The sequence below is a fragment of the Pleurodeles waltl genome, chromosome 2_1, assembly GCF_031143425.1.
Source record: "Pleurodeles waltl isolate 20211129_DDA chromosome 2_1, aPleWal1.hap1.20221129, whole genome shotgun sequence".
NCBI classification, from domain to species: domain Eukaryota; kingdom Metazoa; phylum Chordata; class Amphibia; order Caudata; family Salamandridae; genus Pleurodeles; species Pleurodeles waltl.
In genome coordinates this window covers 888,301,847-888,326,188 of record NC_090438.1, presented here as the reverse complement: position 1 = coordinate 888,326,188, position 24,342 = coordinate 888,301,847, and the positions used below count along the sequence as shown (strand labels likewise).

The window sequence follows — 24,342 nt, the reverse complement described above, 5'->3', positions numbered from 1 at the left end:
TCAGGTAAGTAATCTGCGGCTAGATTTTGTCTCTATCAGATAAGGCGTTACCGAAGGTAAGTAACTTGTTCATTAGTTATTGAAATTATTTATACTGCTTGGAAGCAATAGAAGTTCAACAATAAAGTGCTAAATAAACAAACATATTATCTGTTCCCATATTTGCACTAAATTCAAAGTGTTGCTGCCCAGCTGGCATACTGGTCCAGCTGGCATCAGCATATCTCTGCAGTTACTTTAGTTTTGCCTATAAACTGCTGCATACATTTCAGTGTGTCATATTAAAGTAAGCTATTTCTCAGGATGTTTGATGTGGACAGTTATGGAAGTACTGGAAATTCTCGCACAGCAAGGAAGTCTGCACCACCCTGCCTCCTGCCACTGCGTTGCTTTTCTCCTTCATGCCCTGTGTTGTTGCTCCTCAATCTGGTGTCCACTGTAGATGGTTCATGTGTTACTGATATTACACAATCACACAATTCAGGGATAGTAGGTGTTTTATAAATGCAATTACAATGCAGTCAATACAACAGATCACCCGACTCTGCCAGCCAACTTGCAAAAGTATAGAACCCTCATGCGAGGTAAATGGATTCTGACTTTTGGCGGAAACTAAATTTAGTGCATTAGTTCAAACCCATTTACGTGTAACCCTCCCCGGAATGCATCCTACAAACATTGGGAGTACTGCACAAATTCGAAATGTCCTTCAGCTGGTTTTTGTTCTTTTTGTGGACGTTACAACCTGCCTGATGCTGTCCCTGGAAACTAGGCTCAGAAGTTCTTGGCTGGGCTTTTGCTCAGTAATAAAGATGTCTGCGCAGCAATAGATCTTCAATATTCCTTCCCCTTTTGTGTATTTCTGGGTGTCACCTAGCAACAGGAAGCCACCCCCTTCTCCAATCGCTCGGTGACTCCCAAAGCATATAGATTTACTCGTTGGTACCTCCACCTTTTCCACCCAGCCCAGAAAGAAAGCCTAAAAAATGCACTTGTATCAAGTCTGCCTTTTCTGCATGATCACCACAGATTTGTTTGCCTTTTTTTTACTCTGTTTTGATGGCTTTGGAGCTCTGTTCCCTTTCCCACGGCTAAACAGTTGTAAAGGGCCGAGGCTTCACCTCTAAAATATGTTCAGCAATGGCCTATTTAACTTCCCTATAGGTTCATCATGAATGATGCCTAAATTGCAACTGTGACATCGAACGATAAATATCCTGTGGGCTGTAGTATATATTTGCACCAACATATGTGACAAAAGTATATGGCTGCCTGGAGCATTGCTGTGAACTGGCTAGGCTGCCGTTAAAATGCATTGCAGTGACGCACGGCAGGGAAAATGCATTTGCCGTGTATGACAATGGATTTTAAAATACTCATGTCACTCCTAAAGTGTACCTTGTATGCCCACGTGACATGGCCATAATGTATATAACAGAGGGCACACTATATAGTTTCCCGTCTCCTGCTGAAGCTCCTTGAATCTTCCCTTTTCAGCAAGATGATGCAGAAAGAGAACATATAAATGGTCACGCCTTTTGTGAAGCTACACTATGCCATTTGCCCTTTCTCCAGGCCTGTTCAGGTAACTTTTCAAAATCATCTGATGTTGGCTTTGCTACTTCTTTCAAAGATGCGCATGCGGCGGGGAATTGCTTACGTTCTTGTAGACATTCTTAACTCTTGGTCCTTTCATGTTTAAGTTCCCTTTTCTTAGTGTAGTGCATAATATTAATTCTAAAAATGGCTTTACATTTCCGGCGATTCAGAAGCGTGTCTGTTAATAATGAAAAAGCTTTGGTGCTTAAAACATGCTTTATTAGTCCTATACTGTCATCTAGTGGTTAGGAGCGTGACTGCTGTTTATATTTAGATTGGTGGTGGTGTTTTTCAATTAGAGAAATTGATAAAGGCTTTTACGAGGCATTTTAAAAAGTGCCAGAAATAAAGCAGTATATTTTTTACAAAGCTCAGGTCTGGCGGGCTTATTACACAACACAGTTATTGCTGATATAGAAAAAAGCAAATGCTTTGCCGAAGCAGCGTACTATTTCTTAAGTTGTAGATAAAATACAAATTAACATCATCACCGTTATATTTGCAACGGAATCCAAGAGTTAAACAATCGCAAAGAAATATAAAATGCTATAGTATGGGCGAAATGTAGCACAAACATTTAATCGCAAGAAATTTCTGCATCATATTCGAGCGGTGCGTGCACTTCTCATGAGGCTCTTTAGAAGGCATTTAGGCCCATATTTATACTTTTTGACGCAAAACTGCGCTAACGCAGTTTTGCGTAAAAAAAATTAGCGCCGGCTAATGCCATTCTGAAGCGCCATGCGGGCACCGTATTTATTCAATGATGTTAGCCGGCGTTAGCCGCCGGCGCCGTCTGGTGTGCGTTAAAAAAAACGACGTACACCAGGCAGCGCCGGCGTAGGGGAAAATGGAGCTTGGGCGTCAAGAAATGGGGCAAGTCAGGTTGAGGCAATTTTTTCGCCTCAACCCGATTTGCGCCATTTTTTTTCACTCCCAACCCCCATAGAAATGACTCCTGTCTTAGCAAAGACAGGAGTCATGCCCCCTTGCCCAATGGCCATGCCCAGGGGACTTCTGTCCCCTGGGCATGGTCATTGGGCATAGTGGCATGTAGGGGGGCACAAATCAGGCCCCCCTATGCCACAAAAAAAAAAAAAAAAACACTTACCTGAACTTACCTTAATGTTCCTGGGATGGGTCCCTCCAGCCTTGGGTGTCCTCCTGGGGTGGGCAAGGGTGACAGGGGGTGTCCCTGGGGGCATGGGCGGGCACCTCTGGGCTCCTTCAGAGCCCACAGGTCCCTTAACGCCTGCCTTTTGCAGGCGCTAAAAAACGGCGCAAAAGCGGGCGTACGTCATTTTTTTTGACCCGCCCACTCCCGGGCGTGAATTTTGCCCGGGAGTATAAATCCGACACACATGCCTCGGAGTCGATTTTTTAGACGTGAACGCCTACCTTGCATCTCATTAACGCAAAGTAGGTGTCCACGCTAAAAAATGACGCAAACTCCATGGACTTTGGCGCTAGACGCGTCTAACGCCAAAGTATAAATATGGAGTTAGTTTTGCGTCGAAATTGCGTAAAAAAAAACGACGCAATTCCGGCGCAAACGGAGTATAAATATGCCCCTTAGTGCAGTGTGGCGCCACCGTGTGCCTATTTGTGATGACGCTTTAGGAACGTATCACTGGACCAGGATAAGAACATTTTTAGGTCTCGCCTGAACTGCGAGGGGTATTGTATGCAGTGAAGGGCTTTGAGCTCTACCTTCACTTTCCATTTGCAGACTTGATTGTCAGTTTTTGTAGCTGGGTTATAATTGGCTAGCATACCTATGACCTCACATCCTTGTACTGTTTTGGAGCATGGACGAAGTCCTAATCAATTTTGATTTATTTGTGTCTTACTGACTCTGTGCTTATCAGAACTTTTCCCCCGCTACTTACATCGTACAATTTTCCCCTTTTGGCTCTGTGCTTCAGATAAATATATGCCTACTTTGTATTTTATTTTTTGGATTTTTTTGTGCGACATATGTTTTTCGTTTCATCATATGGGCTTTTTTTTGTCTCCGATCGACATGTTGTTCATATTGACATTGCGCAAACGTAATTAAGAAAATAAGTAAACTTACATTTTAGATATGCAGGCATGTTAACCCAATTGCCTTGCAGAAAAAAAAGATTAATCACATTTGCCTAACTAATTCTTTCGTTTTATCAGCATTTTCGTCTTCGATCAGAACGTTGTTTGTATGGGCATTGCGCAAACATTATTAGGAAATTTAGTCAGCTTATATTTAAGGTATGCAGGCATGTTAACCCAACTGCCATATAAGAAAAATTAAAAACCAATCTTTCCTAGTTAGTTCTTTCGCTTTATCAGCATTTATTTTTTGGTTCCAATGGGCATGTTGTTTGTATCGGCACTGCTCAAACCTCATTAAGTAAATAATTAAACTTAGATATGCAGGTATGTTAATCCGTTTGCCTTATAGGAAAATAAGATTAACTGCACTTGCCTCACTAAATCTTTCGTTTTACATTTGTCGTTAAGGTGGCAGTGAAAGGCACACCCCTCAAGACGTAGTCTTTGTGGCAACTTATATTAACATATTTTCACAGTTCGGGACCAGTCGGCCACTAACACATTCTTAACAAGCCTTAGCACACACTTTTAATAGTTGCGCTTTGATGTGTTAGCAACATTCTTGAAAGTTTACAGAGATGTGAAAATAATTCCAAATGCAAAGTTAGGTTATTAGCCTGCAAGCAGTCCTTGTGACCGCATGCGTTTCAATCAATCATTCAATCTTTGGAAAGTGTGGCTACTCACCCATGAGGGTCTCAAGGTGCTGGGGGGAGGGGCCTCATCCGAAGAGCCACATCTTGAGGTTCTTCCTGAAGATGAGCAACAGGCTTTGTCTGAGGTGTAGGGGAAGGTTGTTTCAGCTCTTTGCTGCAATGTAGGTGAAGGATCGTCCTCCGGCGGTGGTTTTGCGGATGCGAGGGATGGTGGCCAGGGCCATATGGGTGGAGTGGAGGGATCTGGCGGGGGGGTGTAAGGAGACACACTGGTTCAGATGAACTTGTCCTATGTTGTGTATGGCCTTGTACGTGAGGGTAAGTAGCTCGAAGGTGATTCGCTTCTCGACCGGTAGCCAGTGGAGGGTCCTCAGATGTTGGGAGATGTGTTCTTGGCGAGGGAGGTCCAGAATAAGTGTGGCGGCAGCATTCTAGATGAGTTATTCTTTTTGATGTTTCTAGTTGAGGTGCCGGCACAGAGGGCATTGCAGTAGTCAAGCTTGCTAGTGACTAAGGCATGAGTGACTGTCCTGCGACAGTCTGCTGGGATCCATCTGAAGATCTTTTGCAGTTTGCAAAATGTATGCCAGGAGGAGGAGGCAACTGAGTTTACCTGACGGGTCATAGATAGGGAGTAGTCAAGGATAATGCTGAGGTTGCGGGTGTGCTCAATAAGTGCAGGGGGGGTGCTGAGGGATGTGGGCCACCAGGAGTCGTCCCAAGTTGAGGTGGCATTTCCAAAGATGATGAGCTCAGTCTTGTCAGAGTTGAGCTTGAAACAGCTTTCTCTCATCCAGGTGGCGACGCCTTCCATTTCTTTGTGGAAGTTCCTTTTGACCATGTCCGGGTCTTCGGTGAGGGAAATGATGAGTTGTGTGTCATCGGCATATGACACGATGTCCATACCGTGGCTTCTGACGATGGCAGTGAGAGGGGCCATGTATATGTTGAACAGTGTGGGACTCAGTAAGGATCCTTGGGGGACTATGCAGTTGACTCCTCTGGGTCTGGAAGTGTAGGATAGGAGTCTGACCCTCTGTGTCCTCCCAGAGCGGAAGGTTTTGATCCATTCCAGGGCTCTATAGTGGACTCCTATGTAGTGGAATCTGGTGTGCAGAGGGCTGTGGGAGACTGTGTCGAATGCTGATGAGGGGTCGAGGAGTATGAGTGCTATGGTGTGGCCATGGTCTAGGAGTAATTAGATGTCGTCGGTGGCTGCCAGTACAGCTGTCTCTGTGCTGTGGTTGCTGCGGAAGCCGGACTGGGAGCTGTCCAGGGAGTTGTTGGCCTTGATGAAATTCCGTAGTTGTGCGTTGATTGCTTTCTCCAGTACTTTGGCGGGGTAGGGTAGCAGTGAGATGGGCCGGAAATTCTTTAGTTCTGATGGGTCGGCTGAAGGTTTCTTCAGGAGAGGGCATATTTTGGCATGTTTCCAGTCCTCGGGGAAGGTGCCAGTATTGATGGTGCAGTTGGTTGTGTTCCGGAGCACGGGGGTGATGGATGCGCTGGCTCTGATGTGTATGTGGTGCGGTCAGGGTCCATGGGGGCTCCAGATGGGGTGCTGTTCATGATGCTGACTGTTTTTTCTGTGGTGAGCGTGGACCAGCTGTGGATAATCTGGGTAGGTTCTGGTGGGGTGGATCGGTCACAGGTTCCAGTGCCAGGATTTTCAGGGAGGAAGCTGTCATAGATGTCCTGGATCTTGTGGTGGAAAAAGGTGGCAAGTTTGTCGTAGAGGTCCAGTGATGGGGGATGCTGGTGGCTTCGGAGGGGGGATCTGTGAACTCGTTGATGACTGAGAAGAGTTCCTTAGAGTTGTGTGCGGAGGAGTTGATGCACTCCCGCAGTGCGTCCTTCTTTGCTTTCTTGTTTGTGTAGCTTCTTTCGTACTGGTGTGCTTTTATTTGGAACCTTAACTTGCAATGTAAATCCAAAGATTTATTTTTGCATGTGTGCTTTTATTTTGTTTCCTATGAAGCAGTTGGGTTCAGAAGCCTGTAGGTCTTTATTAGAAATGTTGTTATTTTCTTGCTTACGTTTCAGTGGGTTGCATGTAGCAGTCTAAAACCATGTGTAATAGTCAGCCTTATCTATTAACACAGCTACTCAATAGAATGCAAACAGATAAACAGTTTGTGGCCAATCACCTTCTTTTTGTAGAGAGAGTATGGACTCACACCCCCTGCTACTTGTATCACACAATATTTCTGCTCAGGCGCAGTGCTTATCATTAATATATTTTGTGAATTGTGGGGGATTTTCGGATTTTTTTTTGTGTGCAACATGTGTTTTTTCGTTTCATACCAGCATTTTTTTGTCTCCGTTTGGCATGTTGTTTGTATCGGTAGTGCGCACACGTCATTATTAAGAAAAGGGGTAATTTCTATCATATATATGCAGGCATGACACACTTTTAACAAGGCTTAGCACAAACTTTTAGCAGTTGTACTTTGATGTGTAAGCAACATACTTGAACATTCACAGAGATATGAAAATAATACCAAATGCAAAGTTAGTTTTCTAGCCGGCAAGCAGTATGTGTGACCTCATGCATTTGTTTGTGTTGCTTTTTTCATATTGCCGTGACTTAACTGGCAATGTATGTCCTTAGGTTTATTTTTGCATGTGCGCTTTTATTTTGTTTCCTGTGAAGCAGTTGGGTTGACATGGCTGCATGTCTATAATAGAAATGTAGTTATTTTCTTAATTTATGTTCAAAGCGTTACATGTAGCTGTTGAAAACCACGTGTAATCAGCAGCCTTTATGTGACAATCTTGATTGATACTGGGGTAGGAAAGACTCTTTTTTCTAGCACACAACAACATTTAAATGAGATGTGTAAGTATTTCAGAATATATCAGAACTAGGTACACAAATTAAACATATTTTTTGTTATTTGTGAAATGTGGTGGAAGCAAATACTTTAATATGAGCAATACAAATCATTACACTAGGGGATGCAATTTCCACACATTGTCGTCTGTGCACTCTATGGTTTTATTATTAAAACTTTGTTTGTGCAAATGAAATGGTCATTTCAATTGAAAATGTGCTGTCTGTAATGGCAGTGTGCTACCACACCATGATTATTCTACTTTATGCCACTTCACTCTACTCTGCACCGCTCCATGCCACTGCACTCTGGACCACTCCACTATACGCCTCTGTACTCTGCACCACTCCACTCTACGTCACTTGACAGTATGCCTCTCATATCTACCCTGTACCACTCTATGCCAATGCACTCTTCAGCACTTTACTCTACACAACTGCACTCTTCGCCAGTGCACTCTACACCACTCCATTCTAGGCAACACCAATCTATTCTGCACAACTCTATGTCAGTGTACTCTACGCCACACTGCAACACTGCTCTCTGTGCCACTGCACTCTATGCCAATACACTCTATACCAGTGCACTTCACTCTGTAACATTCAACTCTATGCCCCTGTACTCTATGCCAATCCACTGTACGCCACTCTAATCTAATCTGCAGCATTGTACTCTATGCTACTGCTCTGAATGCCACTTCACACTACATCATTACACTCTGTGGCCACTACACTGTATGCCACTCTACAGAACTGCATTCTATCCCCAACCACTTCACTCTACGCCACTTCACTCTATTCTGAAACAATCTACTCTTTGGCACTGCACTCTACACCACTGTGCTCCACTCTACTCCACTGTGCTGCTCCACTGTCACTGCACTCTACGTCATTCTACTCTTAACCGTTGCACTCTGTGAATGCACTCTACACAACTGCACTCTGTCACTGCACTCTACATCACTGCACTCTACTCTGCATCACTGTATTCTACAACACTGCTCTGACCGCCACTCTTCTCCACTCTACACCATTGCACTCTGACACTCTACTCTGCAACACTGCACTCTCCTCCACTGAACTCTAGGCCACTGTACTTTGCACTACTTTATGTGACTGCACTCAATGCCACTCGTTTCTACATAACTGCCCTTTGCATCACTCAGTTCTATGCCATTGCACTCTACGCCACTGCACTTTACACCACTCCACTCTGTGCCACTCCACTCTACTATGCACCTCTCTAATCTAGGCCACTTCTTTCTACGATGCTGCTTTGTATGCTGCTGAATTCACTGCCATTGCATATAATGCCACTATACTCTGCAACACTCTACACCAATGCACTCTACACCAGTCCACTCTACTCTATGCCACTCTACGGGACTCCACACTATGCCACTGCAATACACAACACTGTCAGCCATCACACTCTACAACTGTCTGCTGTTCGCCATTTCACTTTACAACACTACACGCCACTCTCCTCTACACCACTAACTTTTAGCAATGCTGAACGGCAGCCACGCTGCTGTACAACATGGCTAAAACACATTGGCAAAGCCAATGTCTTTTGCATAGGTGAGACCTATTGGCTTTATCAATGCTTGTTTCTGAAGGCTGAATCTCCAGAAGTGATAAAATTATGCCTGTTTTCAATCTAGTCACATACAGCAAGGCCATATTTACCTACATCGTTTATTTATTTATTTTCTAATTTGTCTGACAGACCAAAGTCTATTGTCTCTAGGTGCCAGGGTTCGTAAAAAATAAATATTCTTAAATGAGTGCCACAAAAATAGAAAACTAGGATTAAGTTACTATAAAACAAATTAAAGTGTGTGTTTAATAAATGAATAGAAAGGTTTAGTTTATTCCTAAAGACTTTCAAAGGCAAAGTGTTCTGGATCTTGGTACCAGTGGCAGAGAACCTGTGATTTCCCTTCTATCTGAGATTCTAGAAACTGCAAAGGCCTAGGCCTTGTGATCATAAATTGTGGGTGGCAGGGTATTCCCTATCCAGAATTTTCTTTCCGTGGGTAATGTTGGGCCTTTACTATAATGCGCTTGAGCCAGTTGTTGAAGTGGAGGAGGGTGCGGGTGTCTGATGAGCATGACATGCCCGTACTTTTTTAAAATTTAAGAACAACAATTCTCCTACTTTTTATGTAAAGGCAACTATCCTGGGATGGTTAATTCTGAGAGTTGAAATGCTTCAACTCAAGTGTGTGGCAGAGAGTATCTTGTGCTGTGAAACGGAGGGAGGGGCAGACAGCTAAACAAGCCTTCTTGACAGGGTGCCTGCTTGCCTCAAAGAAATGTAACTGTGTGCAACTGGGCAGTTTGCAAATGTAAAGGGTGCTTGGAGGCCGATATTGGCATTAATTGATAGAATCACTTGAAGCTTCCTGCTAACACAGAGTTATTCTTTTTGAGTGGTATTGAAAGGGAGTTACCAGCTGAGCTGTGAAGTGTGTGCTTTTAAAAGAGTTATAAAAAACTTTTTTTACAGTACACTCTGGGTATTACATAAATCTATATTTTGGAAGCCATTTTTCATCTTTTTTTTTAATCTGTTTTTATTTTTTAATTGAAAAACTGCAAACCAACATAAAGATTCAACACAGTGCAGGTTACAGCAGAGCAAGATGTCTCCAACATATAATGATGCCCGAAGGGCGTACACAGCATTGTTTCGTCAGTGAAGACATAACCACATCACTAATCCCGTCCTCAATCCCATAAACCCACCCCACATCCTGATGAGACCAGAGATTAGATAACATAAGCATGTAGAGATATAACAACTCCATATTCGGTCGTCACAAGTTCAAAGAGGGAAAGTATTTATCCCCATCCCCCGCTGCCACATTGCTACTCACAGAACCTACTTCCTCCTCATCAGTGAACCGTTCCAACAGTGCACCCCAAGCAGCCACAACAGCAAGTGCCCTCTCATCGCTGTGTGTTATGCGCATATGTTGCTCCTCCGCCGCCCCCCCACTCCAGCAGATCCCACAGCCAGGCAGAAGTTGCAGGGGTCCGCATGCTCATCCAACCAATCGCTACTCTACGCTTGGCCAATACTAACGCTAGCTGCACCATCCTGTAGACAACCCCTCTACCCGCGGCTTACACACCACTCCCAGAAGACAAGACAACGGGGTTGCCTCCAATTCAAGCTCAGTAGCCTCCGTAATCGCCGCCATCACTTCCTGCTTGAATACATGAACAGCACTACAGGTCCAAGCCATATGCAGAAATGAAACACCAAGCTCACCGCATCGAAGACAGCAAGCCCCTCGACCTGGGTCTATCTTATTTAGTTTCTGGGAGTGATATATGTTCTGTGCACAAAGTTGAAATGCAAAAGTTTAAACCTGTGATTACATGATACCGTTCGGACCAGTGATAAGGCCGCATCCCAGTCAGCATCCTCAATGGGCAGCCCCAGATCAACTTCCCGTGCCTTACGTCCTGCGCTAATCACGCCTGGTTGATCCTCCCGTAGTGCCTTATAAAACCGAGTGATCAGGTGCGTATCCTCACCCCAATTAAGAAGTCCAAAACCAAGGAGGCCTTAGGGGCAATTGGGAAACCGTACCAGATTTTGCAGGTCACACTTTCAATTTTTGCATATTGCAGAAACTGGCCAGAGCCCAACTCAAACAGATCCTGAGCATCAGTGAATGAAAGAAATTCACCACTAGGGTACAGATCACCAACCACCTCACAACCACCCAACCTCCAGGCCTCTACTGACATTGTCCTTGCCATATCCCAAAACGGAGACAGATCCCATATCCTTAATTCCCCATCAAAGGGAGCCCGTCGGAGCACCTGTTTCACCACCTGTTCCCAGATACCAGCAGTAGTCCTCACCAAATATGGTGCGGCGGGATCAAATCTGCCCACAGACATGAGAATGTGTTCCAGAGATCGCACACACCAGCATACAACCTCTTTTCCCAATGATCAACCTCTGGCATCCATTTTGCTGCCCACTGCAGTTGCGCTGCATAGTAATAATATCTGATGTTGGGGATCACCAGCCCCCCCAGGTCATTCTGCAGGACGGACAGCGCTACGATACTTCTCCGTCCCGCTCATATTAGGGAAATCAACAGGCTATCCAAGTGACAAAAAAGCCGTGCAGGCAGCGGATACAAGGAGTTCTGTACCAGATATAGGCACTGGGGCAAAAACATGATCTCGCTACTGCGGTCCAACCCATTACAGAGAGAGGCAACTTATTCCAGAAAGTAACCGAGTGCTCCAGGCCCGCTACCACCTGCTCAGCATTATTTTTATCGTGCACATCCACAGAGTTAGCGACCCAGATACCCAAGTACCGAAAGCACTGAACTTCCCAGCACAGCCCAACCCCAGGGAGCCCGATCTGAGGAACCCCAACAAGAGACCCCAAAGGGAACAGGAGTGATTTTTTTATATTGATCTTAAGACCAGAAGCAGCCCCAAGTACCTTCAGCGTCTGCAGCAGCGCCAGCACCGACATGCGAGGATCCCGCACATAGACCAATGCATCATCAGCATACATGGAAATTACATGTGTGACCTGACCCACCGCGATCCCCCACTGCACCATCTCCTCACAAATCCAGATCGCCAAAGGCTCCACAGCCAGAGCGAACAGAAGAGGCGAGAGTGGGCACCCCTGTCGTGTACCCCATACCTATCTCCCAGATAGACGATGTCTCCCCCCAACACATACTCGAACTGTCGGGGCAGTGTACAGTAGTCGAACCCAGGCACAAAACCCAGAGCCAAAGCCCATGCCCTGCAATACCTCCAATAAATATTCCCACTCCACTGTATCAAGCGCTTTCTCCAAGTCGAGAGACACCAGCGGCAATTCCGACTCCATTCCCTTAGTTTCATTCAGAACATCTAATCGACGCAGGTTATAGGACGTATTACGACCCGGCATGAACCAGCATTGGTCTGCGTGCACCAGGCCCCGAATCACTCCTCGGAGCCGGGTGTCCAAAATCTTACAGAGTATCTTGACATCGATGTTCAACATAGTTAGCGGTCGATACGAAGAGGGATCTGCAGCATCCCCCCTGGCTTGAGCAGCAAACACACTATACCTCGGCGCATGGAGTCTGGTAACTTACCACGCCCTCGCACCTCTTCAAAAACTTCCAGCAATCTCTCACTAAGTGTGGACGAAAAAGCCAGATACAGCTCCATGGGAAAGCAGTCACTACCAGGGGATTTGGATTTTGCCATTGCCGTCACTGCCTCTTCCACCTCCTCTACAGTAATCGGGAGTTCAAGCGCGTCCCTACTCTCCGGGTTCAACCTCGGCAATCGCATCTGCCACAGAAACTGCCCCACACTCCCTTCCGACGATACCGTGCCAACCCTAGATACCCTTTGGAAGTGGGATGCCAATTCCTGTAGAATGTCCCTACGCCTGTGAGGAGTACACCCTCAGTGTTCCGAATACCTAGTATCGGCGGAGCCTCCACTTCCTGTTTCAGGATCCACGCTAAGAGTTTGCCTGATTTGTCACCTTCTGAATGCAACCGCTGCCTATACCCTCTCAATGTTGTTTTACTTAGTGTGTCCCAACGTGCATTAACCTCCTTGTGTAACCTGAGCTCCTTCCACTTAACCGTGCTCGATTCGGGCGGCTGCCGCTGTACCCCCCCAATGTCACCTCTAGGGCCGTAAGATCCTGCTCCAACTGTCTGCGCCCCCCTCCCACCATGCTTATGCTCTCTCCCCGATTGACTGCCTTCGTAGCCTCCCATTCCAAGCCACAAGACGCAGTTGTGTTCCAGTTTAAGTCCAGATATTGTTTAATGGCAGCACCTACTCATTCCCGACATCCCTGATCAGTCAACAAGTCCGCAGGCATATGCCAACCTCGAGCTGTAGGGTGGGCTGTCTCTCCCCATTGCAACTGCAGCTGAACTGGCACGTGATCTGACAAAAAACCGACCCAAATGAGTAACATCTAGGACCTGCGAGCTGTCAAGGCCACTCAACAGAAACCTGTCCAGTCGAGAATAAGTATCATGTGTTCTGGAGTGACAAGTATATTCCTTACCATCAGGGTGCTGTTCCCTCCAACCGTCCCAGAGACACAAGTGTACCATCACATCTCTAAGAGATTGTACCATCAGTGGTATGGTTCCCAACTTCGGCGGGTGGTGATGCAACTCCCAATTTATCACACAATAATGGTCCCCCGCCCAGACCAGGGGCTTATCCACGCTGTCCCCCAAGATCTCAGGTTTTCTGGAGTAGAAGGAGGAATCATCCGTGTTAGGGGCATATATATTAAGGATCACAATGGTTAGACCATCCATCATGCCTTCCACCAGGACATAGCGACCCTCCACCTCACGGTAAACATGAGTAAAGAGAACCCCGGGGGCCACCCACACAGACACCCCCGTGCATAGGAAGAAAAGGAGGACAAAAACATCTGTACCCGGCACTTCTTAGCCAATTTATGCGCTTCCTCGTCCGTCATGTGAGTCTCCTGAAGACAAGCAATATGAACCTTGTGCCTACGGAGGAACGAGTGCACCCTATAGCGTTTTGTATAACTTTTCAAGCCCAAGACATTCCACGTCAGCATATTAATAAGACGACCCATGGCAATACAAAATGATGCCCCCACCCAGAGGACACAGCCCACTGTGCGTTACCCCCCATGACGAAACAAAGATGGACAACCTGCACACCCCGCTCCAATACCCGCACTGTTGAATAAACTGTAAACATGAACATACCTCCCACCCCCCCAACCCCACCCCGGAAATACAGTAAAACAACCAAAAGAGACCATACTGTAAGTCCAGTCTGTAAATGCTGCCAGGACCACAGCCTAAACCACAACTTACCATAACAAATGGCTTACCAAAGCTGTGGAGTGACCACCCTCACCCCCTGGCATCAGATCACAAAAATACCCAGAATCTCCCTGAACCTGAGATCCAAAGTGCCAATCGTTCCCCGAAGGGACAGTCCCTACCCAGTCCCACATCACCTCTTCAGGACTGACAACAAGCAGCACCACTGCAAGAATAACAGTCAGGTCATCTCAGCATCCCTACCTGCTTCCAAGTTCTGCTCCAAGGCTATGCCTCCAACCAAGTCAGCAGGCACCACCGCCATTGTTCCATGTCGCTGTATCTCAACGCTGTGCAAGACTCCGCCAGCCGCCCAGTAACATGTGATCTCCAGTCCGGGCTTTCTGATCCAGAGGCCCGCCTGGCGACGCCTCCAGATCCCTCCGGGCTACCGGGAGTCACCTTGTCCCACATCTCCAACTATCGCCACACCTCCTCTGGGTGCTCGAAAAAGTGTGATTTGCCACCCGACAAGACCTTAAAACGTGCCGGATACAGGGGCTTGTATCTGATGCTCATGGCTTGGAGCTTCGCCTTGACCTCCATGAACCCTTTACGAGAGTTCTGCACCTTATTGGTGTAATCAGGATAAATTGAGATCTTGCAGTTCTCGTATAATGCCTTATCTGATTCCTGTGCAGCACGTAGAATACAGTCCCGGTCCCTGTTGTGCATGCGGGCAATAATGGCCCTAGGCGGGGCACCAGGCTCTGTGCACGCTCAACCACAAAGACTCTAGATAGCCCAGTTGGCTGCAGCACGTCCTTTTCCAGTTCTCAACAAAGGATTTCGTGGCGGACCCCTCCACATGCCCCGGAAAGCCCAGCAACCTGACATTGTTCCACTGGGACCTCCCTTCTGCGTCCTCCAGCTGAGCCTCCAGCCATTCCACCATGGAGGTGGCTTGTGCCATTTGCGTTTGCAGCGTCCCCACCTCTGACTGTAGCTCTGCAATTGAACCTCCGCCACCTTCACCTTGTCGGACACCTTCCGAAGGTTCGCTCTCAGCAGATTGACCTACACTACAACTGTCTCTATTTTACCCTCCACTGCCACCCGGGAGCCCTGAATGGCCGCAAGTAGCTCCGCTCGTGATGGCTCTCCAGCATTTAGCGGCGTACAGGCTGCAACTCCACTCACCTCCAATCTCACCGTTCTCTGAGGGAGAACCACAGTATTAGTATACTGGTCCATAGTCGTGCCCTGTGAAGCATCCGTCCATTTGTGATGTCCCATGTTGCTCCACGCAAGGCCCAAATGTAACTGGCTGCCTCCCAGATAGTCCTGACAACGAAGCACCACAAAAACAGTATCTGCAGCACTCCAGTCCTTTAAAGCTCACTGTCCAGCCAAGCAAAAAGATCAGATGGCCGCAAGTCTCGCCAGCAGTCGCAAATCAAACAGGTAACACTCACCAACAAGGTCAGTATATGGACAATAGACCGGCGGAAGCCAAGGAAAGTGAAGAAACAGAGAAGCCGAGACACCTCTGCTAGGATGTCCAGGAGCACCTCCAGGAGCCCTCGCCACAGCGCTCACTGCCCAGCAGCACGGTTCCGCAGGCCCAAATGACCAGGACGGCAGCCCGTCACTCCAGGGCCTCAGGGGGCGCAGCCGCACACCTCCCAGCTCGGATGGCTGTCCCCCGTCACGCAGCCACACTGGTCCCCACAGGCGCAGCTGCACGACAAGCCGCTCGGCCCACAGGCCAGCCCGGCAGCGAGCCCAGGCAGCAGGCCACACGTCCCAGCCTAGAACCTCATGTTGCCGTCACCACTGGTAGGCCCCCCTTCTAGCCGCGGGTCCACTGACCCCTCTTATACTAGCCGCGGCAGGCGGCCGCCATGCCTCTGAAGCTGGCTTCTCGAGTAATCGGGGGGGGGACATCCACACCACTGCAGCCCCTCACGTCCACTCTGCGCACTACTGGCTCGGGAAAAGAGCCACATGGCCCACACAGCTCCAGCATGGGCCAGCAGGGTCGCGCGAGCACTGCTGCTGCCTCTGCGTCGACAGACCCCGAAAAATTGATCCAGTCATGCCCGGGTCCACCAGCCGTCCTCCCGATCCGAAAGATCGTCTCTCCCAGCCCCGGCAAGCTTCAGGATAGTGGCAGGATTTCGCCGGGGACGGGAGCGCACTAGAAGCGCGTCCCGTCGGCCATGTTCCTTGGCCACGCCCCCACCATTTTTCATCTTAAACCTTTTTGTGCATTTTGTAGCAGCTGATCTTCTACTCTGTGTAAGTTTAAAATTATAACTTACATGTTTACAGTTCTTTCTCTCACAGAGTGGGACCTCATAGCGCTAAACAAACACAAGCGCTAAACAAACACAAGTCACTATTCTGCACTGCACCAACCAGGGTACAAATCTGTCACTCTCTGGTTACAAACATAGCTCTCTGCAGTGCATTAACTAATGAAGGTTTCATAATGTACGGTAGTGCATTTCCCACTGATTAACTTTAATTTTTTTCATTTAACCTATGGGTTATTTTAAAAGTTGTTACCTGAAGGTGAAAGACCGAAAAAAGTTGTAGAATATTTTGGGGGTCATTCTGACAGAATACCGCTGCGCGGTCACAAGACCGCCGTGGGTATTCTGGGTTTCCCGCTGGGCTGGCGGGCGACCGCCAGAAGGCCGCCCGCCAGCCCATTGGGAAACACCCTTCCACAAGGATGCCGGCTCAGAATGGAGCCGGCGGAGTGGAAGGGGTGCGACGGGTGCAGTTGCACCCGTCGCGATTTTCAGTGTCTGCATGGCAGACACTGAAAATCTTGGTGGGGCCCTGTTACGGGGGCCCCTGCAGTGCCCATGCCATTGGCATGGGCACTGCAGGGGCCCCCAGGGGCCCCACGACACCCCATACCGCCATCCTGTGCCTGGCGGCCAAAACCGCCAGGGTCAGGATGGCGGTATGGGGGTCGGAATCCCCATGGCGGCGCAGCAAGCTGCGCCGCCATGGAGGATTCCCCAGGGCAGCGGAAAACCGGTGGTACACCGCCGGTTTTCCGTTTCTGACCGCGGCTGTACCGCCGCGGTCAGAATGCCCAAGGGAGCACCGCCAGCCTGTTGGCGGTGCTCCCGCGGTCCCCGGCCCTGGTGGTTTTTACCGCCAGGGTCGGAATGACCCCCTTTGTTTTTTAAGCCAAGCCTTGACCCCTCCACCTACGCACTCAACCCTGCCCCATTTCCACACAGCATCACAGTTCCCATACTTTTTTTTAATGCACTTTGGCCGTTGACTTGAACATCAAGAATGCCTTTTTGAAACAAACACACTTATATACTGCTAAACAGTGTTGTAAGGAAACTGAAATAAATATAGGCAGGACTCGTCTTGGCAAGGTAAAAGCAGGTTTACTGTCAAGGCAGGGAGAGTAGCTCTCCCCACACAGATAAACAGCTGGTCTCCAATAGCTGATCATAGACAGCCCCTTATATATTTACATGAGCAGTGTTTTTTTACAAAAGATCAAATAATAGGTTTATCAACAAGTACATTGCAACCATTCATTTGCTTCTTACGTATGCATGTGTGTGTTTTATTGTGCTGCTCCCAAAACTTCTTATCAGATTTTGTGTATACTTGGCTAACCCTATCTCCTGCTCACATTCTTTCAGTCATATTCTTAATTTACCAAGACCAAAGAAAATGTGCTTGTGTGCTGTGACCATACATTCTTCTAAGCTTGCAAACACAGTTTTTCCTTTAACTAAGACCTTGCTTATATGCACTCTATTTTCCAGTGAACTCTTCACCTTTCTTGCATCATTGGAATTTAGGCATACACTGTTCTTTCACCATATATAAACTCTCTCTATTAATGTCTGTGATGCATCTTCACATTTCGTTCCCTCTCAAACAATGCAGCAATTTAAGCCAGTTAAAATGAGATCCTACCTCTGCTTGTCTGTTTTAATGATGACAAATAATGCACCTCTATGTACCACAGAAGTATTTAGGAAGCAGTCACCTGCTTTTAGGGAAGTTTTAAAAATTGCAGCAACTCCACCTCCTCTGTGTGTTTTTTGATGATGGCCCAGTTTTGTCGCTTAATCAGCTGGCACAAATTGACCATTATTAGTGTAAACTCAACCTGCGGCCACATTGCCACAAGAAGCAGACAGTTTATGTTTCTGTGATGAGTAGGGCATTACACACTGCAGATCTCCCATTAATTAGAGCAAAGGGAACAGTTTTTGTGGTCACTTTATTTGTTGTAATATCACATGCCTTTGCTACTGCTGTGATTGTGGGTATCAGATGTAAAGTTGAAATTATTTTGTAAAACCTGGTTACATGCTGCCATTAAACCTCAAAGATAAGCTATATGCTCAGCGCTAAACGTTGCTTCCCTTTAAATCATAGAAAAGTAACAGATGACCATTTCCTGATATGGAACATTGGCAAGCAACCTTGCCAAATTAATGCTTAGAATATTAGATGATTGTGTACACAATGAAATCTAGCACTCTGATTGCATATGTGTTGCGTTTCCAGTATGAATACAATTCCTTTCTGAACAACATGTGCGTAACTTATCATTGCTTTTTCATCTGTAGTGGCAGCATGTAACCCCCTGTTCTGAAATGTTTTAAATTTTACATGTGGCTGTTTTTACTGAAATCCACCCTCAACAGTTTTGAGTTATAATTAGTGTTTGAAATTGATGTAGTCTTCTACTGATAAGCAAACAACGTTTTTTCCGTGTAGACAGTCAAAAATGTAACTGTGTTCTTTTGACTTTTTTATTTTAAGTAGATTCATATTGAAAATTAACAGTCTCCTGATGAAGGTAATTAATTCCAAAACAGTTAGAGACATATAGAGATAAAAATTTCAGATCCCATTGTGGGGCAAGCATGGGCTATTGGGCCTAAACCATGGAATCATCATTTACCTTTGAAGTCCCGGGTTCATCCTACTACAGCTGTGCAAACAGGTTCAAGTACAATCCTACGGGCACTTGGCTCTCAGTGGTAAGAATGGTGAGTCGTCACAGGCTTCCCAGGAAGGTAGTGCGGGGCTACTGATGCTTAGAATTCAACAATCACAGTACAGTGTAATAACTGATTGACCACCCCATTCTTTTACTTTTAAAAAGAAAAGTCCTTTTTACACAACCACACCATATACCGTACAAGTAATAATGAGCAGGCACAATTTAGTCAACTAGGTCTTAGACTAACTGCATCTCAATCCTCTATTCTACTTCTTTCCCTTGGACCTCTTCCTTCTTCCAATGTAAGCAGTTTTCCCCTTGTGCTAGGAATTTCAATGGTAGCATGGGGGCTCACGTGCAAATAACCCCACTAGTATGTGCAATGTGCTCTGTTTATTACAGTTCAAACATTGTCTCTGGGTTGTCACCAGTGTGTATGTCCAGAACGTTTATGGCTTCTGTCAGCTGGTGGCAGAGCACAATCCCGCTCATGCTTCTGGGAGAGAGTGTACTCTTCAGGTTAGACGCAGACTTTTGCTGTAGCAAAGTCGCAGTTCTGGGTAGTGGTGGGAGTAGACATAAGAGGACCACTAGGCAAAAGATTCAGTTAACCTGAAGTCATGCTAGTCCCACAGGGAAGATCTCATCGTGATTGCTTTCCTATATGGTTCTGGATGCTAGGCTTTCACTTGATTTCAACTTCAGGATGCTAAGTCGTGCTGTAATGGTGAAAGGTAGTCACACCAGTCTCTAAATCACAGCAGAATGGAATGACTTACAGTTTCAGTTTCTTATCTCACAGTGCCTCGGGATGAGCTACGATTACACTTCTTTTGGTCACAGTGGCATGGGATGAGCCATAGTCATACTTCTTTGGGTGACACTGGCACAGGATGAGCTGCCATTGCAGTTCTTGGCATTGCAGCACTGAACAGCGGTGATTCCACTGTTCATGCCTGGAACCTCAACCAGGAGAGTATGATGCCTTCTAGCACCTGGACCAGGCAGATTGCTCTCCGTCATCCTTCCTCTGGCAGACCCAAACAGCATTGGGGTTTCCGTCCCGGAATGTCAAACCTCCTGCTGGGTTAACAGGCTCCTTCTTTCTTTAGCATGCACATTGGCTTCTAGGCATCTCAGATTAGAGGAGCAGCTTCTTCTAGCAATGCAAGATATCAGGTGATGTCACCTTACTCCTGGGAAGCTGGCTGTCATGCATACACAAGCTGTGGTTACACAATGGTCCTCTAAATACTGTTCCAAGCACTGCCTTCCTTGGTCATAGAGAATTTTGAACATGACCAACAAGTGTGTTAGTGGATACCACTTTTATACTGTCAAAGCAGACAGAAGGTATGAATCCATTGTCTGCAGCTTCATAATCAGTTCAGGGTGGTTCTCCTTTCAAGTGTCCTCTACCTGCTTCTCTCTAGACACAGACTTTGTGTAGAGCGATGCTTTTCACAGGAGGGTAGTCCTCACCTAAGGTGTCCCTTTCACCTTGAGTAACAGAGACTGCAGTCCCACCCTTCACTCCCATTTACCAAATAGAAGTGCTGCAGGAAGGCAAATCAGCAGCTCTTCTCAGCAAAAGGTCTGATTGAATTTCGAAAGGAGCCTTGTCTCCTGTTGTTCCTCCAGGATCAAGAAAGTCAAAAATGCACGTCCGCTACTTGGTAAAACAATCTCACCTCTATCTTGTGTACAAGGACTTGCCAAGGGCACCCAAAATGGACACAAAGAAGAGAAACTTTACACGAGTGGGCCAATAGGTCTCTACTCTAGTGACAGCTAAAAAGGCCAGGCCACAGCTGTGGATTTGCAAAACATGATATGCCTCCAACATTGCTATGTATGCTAAACCCATGACAGAGACATTAGGTCACTGTCAGTGAAATGTGGGCATGTTTGGTGCGTCCCTCCAGGTCCAGGACAGATCCAGGACTGATCCAGGACTTTACTCATCTCAAGGGACAGCTCGAGGCCCCTGCATGAACACTATATTAGTGTGAAGCTAGGGCCAAAATCAAAAATCAGGATACAAGCTACATGATGTTTGATGCTCAGGGCAGGAGAACACAACCGTACACCATGCAGGGTACATTCCTGTCCCCACAACATGTGATCACTGTGGGTTATGAATGGCAAATATTGAATTGGGATAGTGCATAGAAACTGCACAGAAAACAATTCGTAGATCTATTAAAAGAGTGGAGGTATTTTTTGATTGAAGTGCTTCTGTGCAAAAAAATGTATCAATTAAAAAACAAACATTAGAAATACTTCCCCGGTAGGTAGGAGTGCATAGTACCAGGAAAGAACTAGGAATTCCGTCAGCAGAGTCATTCAGTACCATGTCAGGCAGTGCATTTCATGTGACTAACTCTGCACCAAACTTGCCTTTTGGAAGCAACAATCTTTCGTGTAATCTCTTAGTTTCTCTATAGGCCAGTTCAGTCTAGCGCGTTTATATTTGCAGTCAAAAAGCAGCTGGACGCGAAAGTTTCTAATTCATACATCTTGTATGCACTATGGCAGACAGCAGAGCTGCGAAAATTATTACTTAAACATAAGACCATTTCTGTCTTAAGGGCCATGGGTGATTCTTTGAGTGCTTTGAGGAGAATAGGGGAACGAACAGAACACGCACATAAACTTTCTACTCCTACAAAATATTGATTCTTAAATGTTTCTTTTTCTTTGTTTTTTGGAAAAATGCTTATGTTAATGGATCTGCATGTGGGGAAATGTGGAAGAGTGAAAGGTACATTACCATGCGGAGGGAATAGTGTAAAAGTGGTAAGAAAGTGGATGGCGGCAAGAGAGGGGATGGGATGGAAATTGACGAAGAGAGAGGATGGGGAGGAGAGATGATACAGAGGAGTCTGAGAGTGAATAGGGCAGTGAGAATATAAATGGGTTCAGAGTGTGAATGATCACCAAATGGGTGTATGTGGCTGAGTGAATGGATGGGGAGTTAAGGGAGTGCGTGAGAGAATCGATTCAAAGCAAGAGGGAGAGGGGGATAAAAGGAGGAGCTGCCAGCAAGGTGGCTGGTCCTTAAGGATACAGTCTTGAAAATGTAACTGACCAAATTGCAAAAGAATGCAAGAAAAATGTCAATTATGCGGACCTCAGTATTTATTTTTCGCTGAAAGTGCTGTCTCGTGAAAAATTGTATTGAGGTATACAATTTCTGACTTCGAATGTATTAACTCTTCATAAACTAACTATCCCGGAGATCGTCCTTCGATCATCTGATCTCCAGCTCTGCCTCATATGGCACATCTCCATACCGCTCCCCGCACATCAGTTCACAGCTCCAGAGCATACTTTTGTGCACAGTTATGAATACTAAATTTGATTGTTGTGCTCAGTAATTACTGCTTGACTTGACAGCCTATAACACAGAAGCTCACAATTTTTCTTCCGCCGTCTCATTGCTAGTAGGCAAAATATTCTCATCACCATTCGCAGGCACTCTGTAATATATAGTATGTATTCAGATACATTTTACCTCCGAGAAAATACTGCAACTTACACACCCACTAGCAATTTGAGGTCTCCCGTTTAGAAATACTTATTGTTGTTTAAATGTACTTTTCATCTGATGAAAATTGCCTGATCTTCAGGGAACTTTGCACAAATCTGTAGCTAAGGTTCCAGTCTGTTAAAATTGGCAGTCTGGAGCCTGCTGAGTGTTAGGAAAAGTGATTAATGCCATTGTTTGCACTACACATATTTTCAAAGCTCTACTCTAAACAAAAGTGGTAACACATCCAAAGCTCTTGTAAAATGCTTAACTCGTCTGCCCAAGGAGTAGGTTTTGTATTGCACCGCAACATTGCTACAGCAGTTAAATAGCTCTTGTTATGGATAAGGAATCATCTAATTCTGTGTACCGTAATAAATGTACTAAAGAAGATTTACACTTCTTCTCTGTTTTAGCTTTGTGACCCCTATTAAAGTCCTTGTTCATTTTTCAGAAACTTGGAAATGAATTTCCTCCCAAGGATTCCTCTGAGAATGCGGTGATCCTAGAGCGGCTTGATGGAAGTAGTTCAGGTAAATTTGTGTTATTACTTTTCAAAAACGAGGAGAGGGGAAAACCATTTAAATGTATATTTTAAAGCTATCTAGGAGGAGCCCTGTGCTGTGCACTGCTTCCCTCTCTTTGTTGAAATAATTTATTGCATTTTCCAACTTGGATGTTTGTTGTTCTACCTAAATGTGATAAATTGAATGTCCCCTGCTTTGTCTGTTGTTAGTAAAATATAAAGGACTCTTGGAGAGGAAAGGGATAACATTATTTTGCTATAGAATCACCAGTAACTTTATGGCAAGCAGACACCTGTGTGTGTGTGTATATGTGTAAAAACATATTTCAGCAGGCTCCGAGGCCGGAGGCCTTGAATGTCGACGTTCTTCCTGTGTCGCGTCAGCCTAGCGATGGGGCGAAGTCGGAGAGTGATGGGACCTCTTCGACTTCTTCCTACCTGTACCCCAAGATTTAGAAGAAGACGAGTGGTGATGGCTCCGCAAATGGTCTCGAGACCTTCCTTGCAATCGAGACCGTGACTTACGAGGAGTCGAGTGCCGGGCCGCCATTAGCTTTAGGAACTGCTCCTTCAAAGCCTTTGGGTGCATGGCCCGGCACTCGGAGCACGACTTCAGGTCATGGTCGCGCTCGAGGCACCATGGGCAAACCCAATGAGGATCCGTCACCGACATCGTGCAGTGACAGTCTTCTCACAGCTTGACACCGGTCTTCGGGGACATCCTCTATGCACCAAAAGTTGCACAAAACCTCGACAAAATGGTCAAAGTTGTTCAAAAACAGACTAGGGTAGCTCTTCTCCAGATCAGCGCGTGGCACGGAAAGAAAATAACTGACGTCCCTGCGCGAAGGCACCTTCTATATACTACTCCCAATGTCATCACGGTGACTACGATGCCAATGACGCCCGCAGAGTTCACTGATGCCACCTACTGATGCTCAAGGGTATTGCTCGAAGAAAAATCTCCGGTTCCAGTCTGACGCGTAGGGGAAATTCTAAGGTAAGTAATCTGCAACTAGAATTTGTTTCTACCAGATATTTCGTTACTGAAGGTAAATAACTTGTACTTCAGACTTTTGGGAAGAGAGCTTACTGTCTAGAAAACAGCCGTGCCTAACCTGCCACCCTGCTTTTAAGCTCCCGGAAAATTCAGGCTAATATGCAGACCATACTGAAGTGCCAGGGCTGAAGATACAAGCTGTACAGAAGTTGCAGGCTTTCAGGAGTAGATGTAGATTCCAAAATCACTTTTGGGAGCAAAAACTAT

The 24,342-nt window shown here is 46.2% G+C and overlaps 1 protein-coding gene across 1 annotated transcript in view; it reads left to right on the top strand.

Moving 5' to 3' along the window:
- The window catches only part of CARMIL1 (capping protein regulator and myosin 1 linker 1), a 993,695-nt gene that overhangs the window by 852,416 nt on the left and 116,937 nt on the right, over positions 1–24,342 (top strand). The window contains exon 34 of the mRNA XM_069218803.1: positions 23,004–23,082. Within this exon, the coding sequence (XP_069074904.1) occupies positions 23,004–23,082 (79 nt within the window). The remainder of the gene's footprint in view (positions 1–23,003; positions 23,083–24,342) is intronic.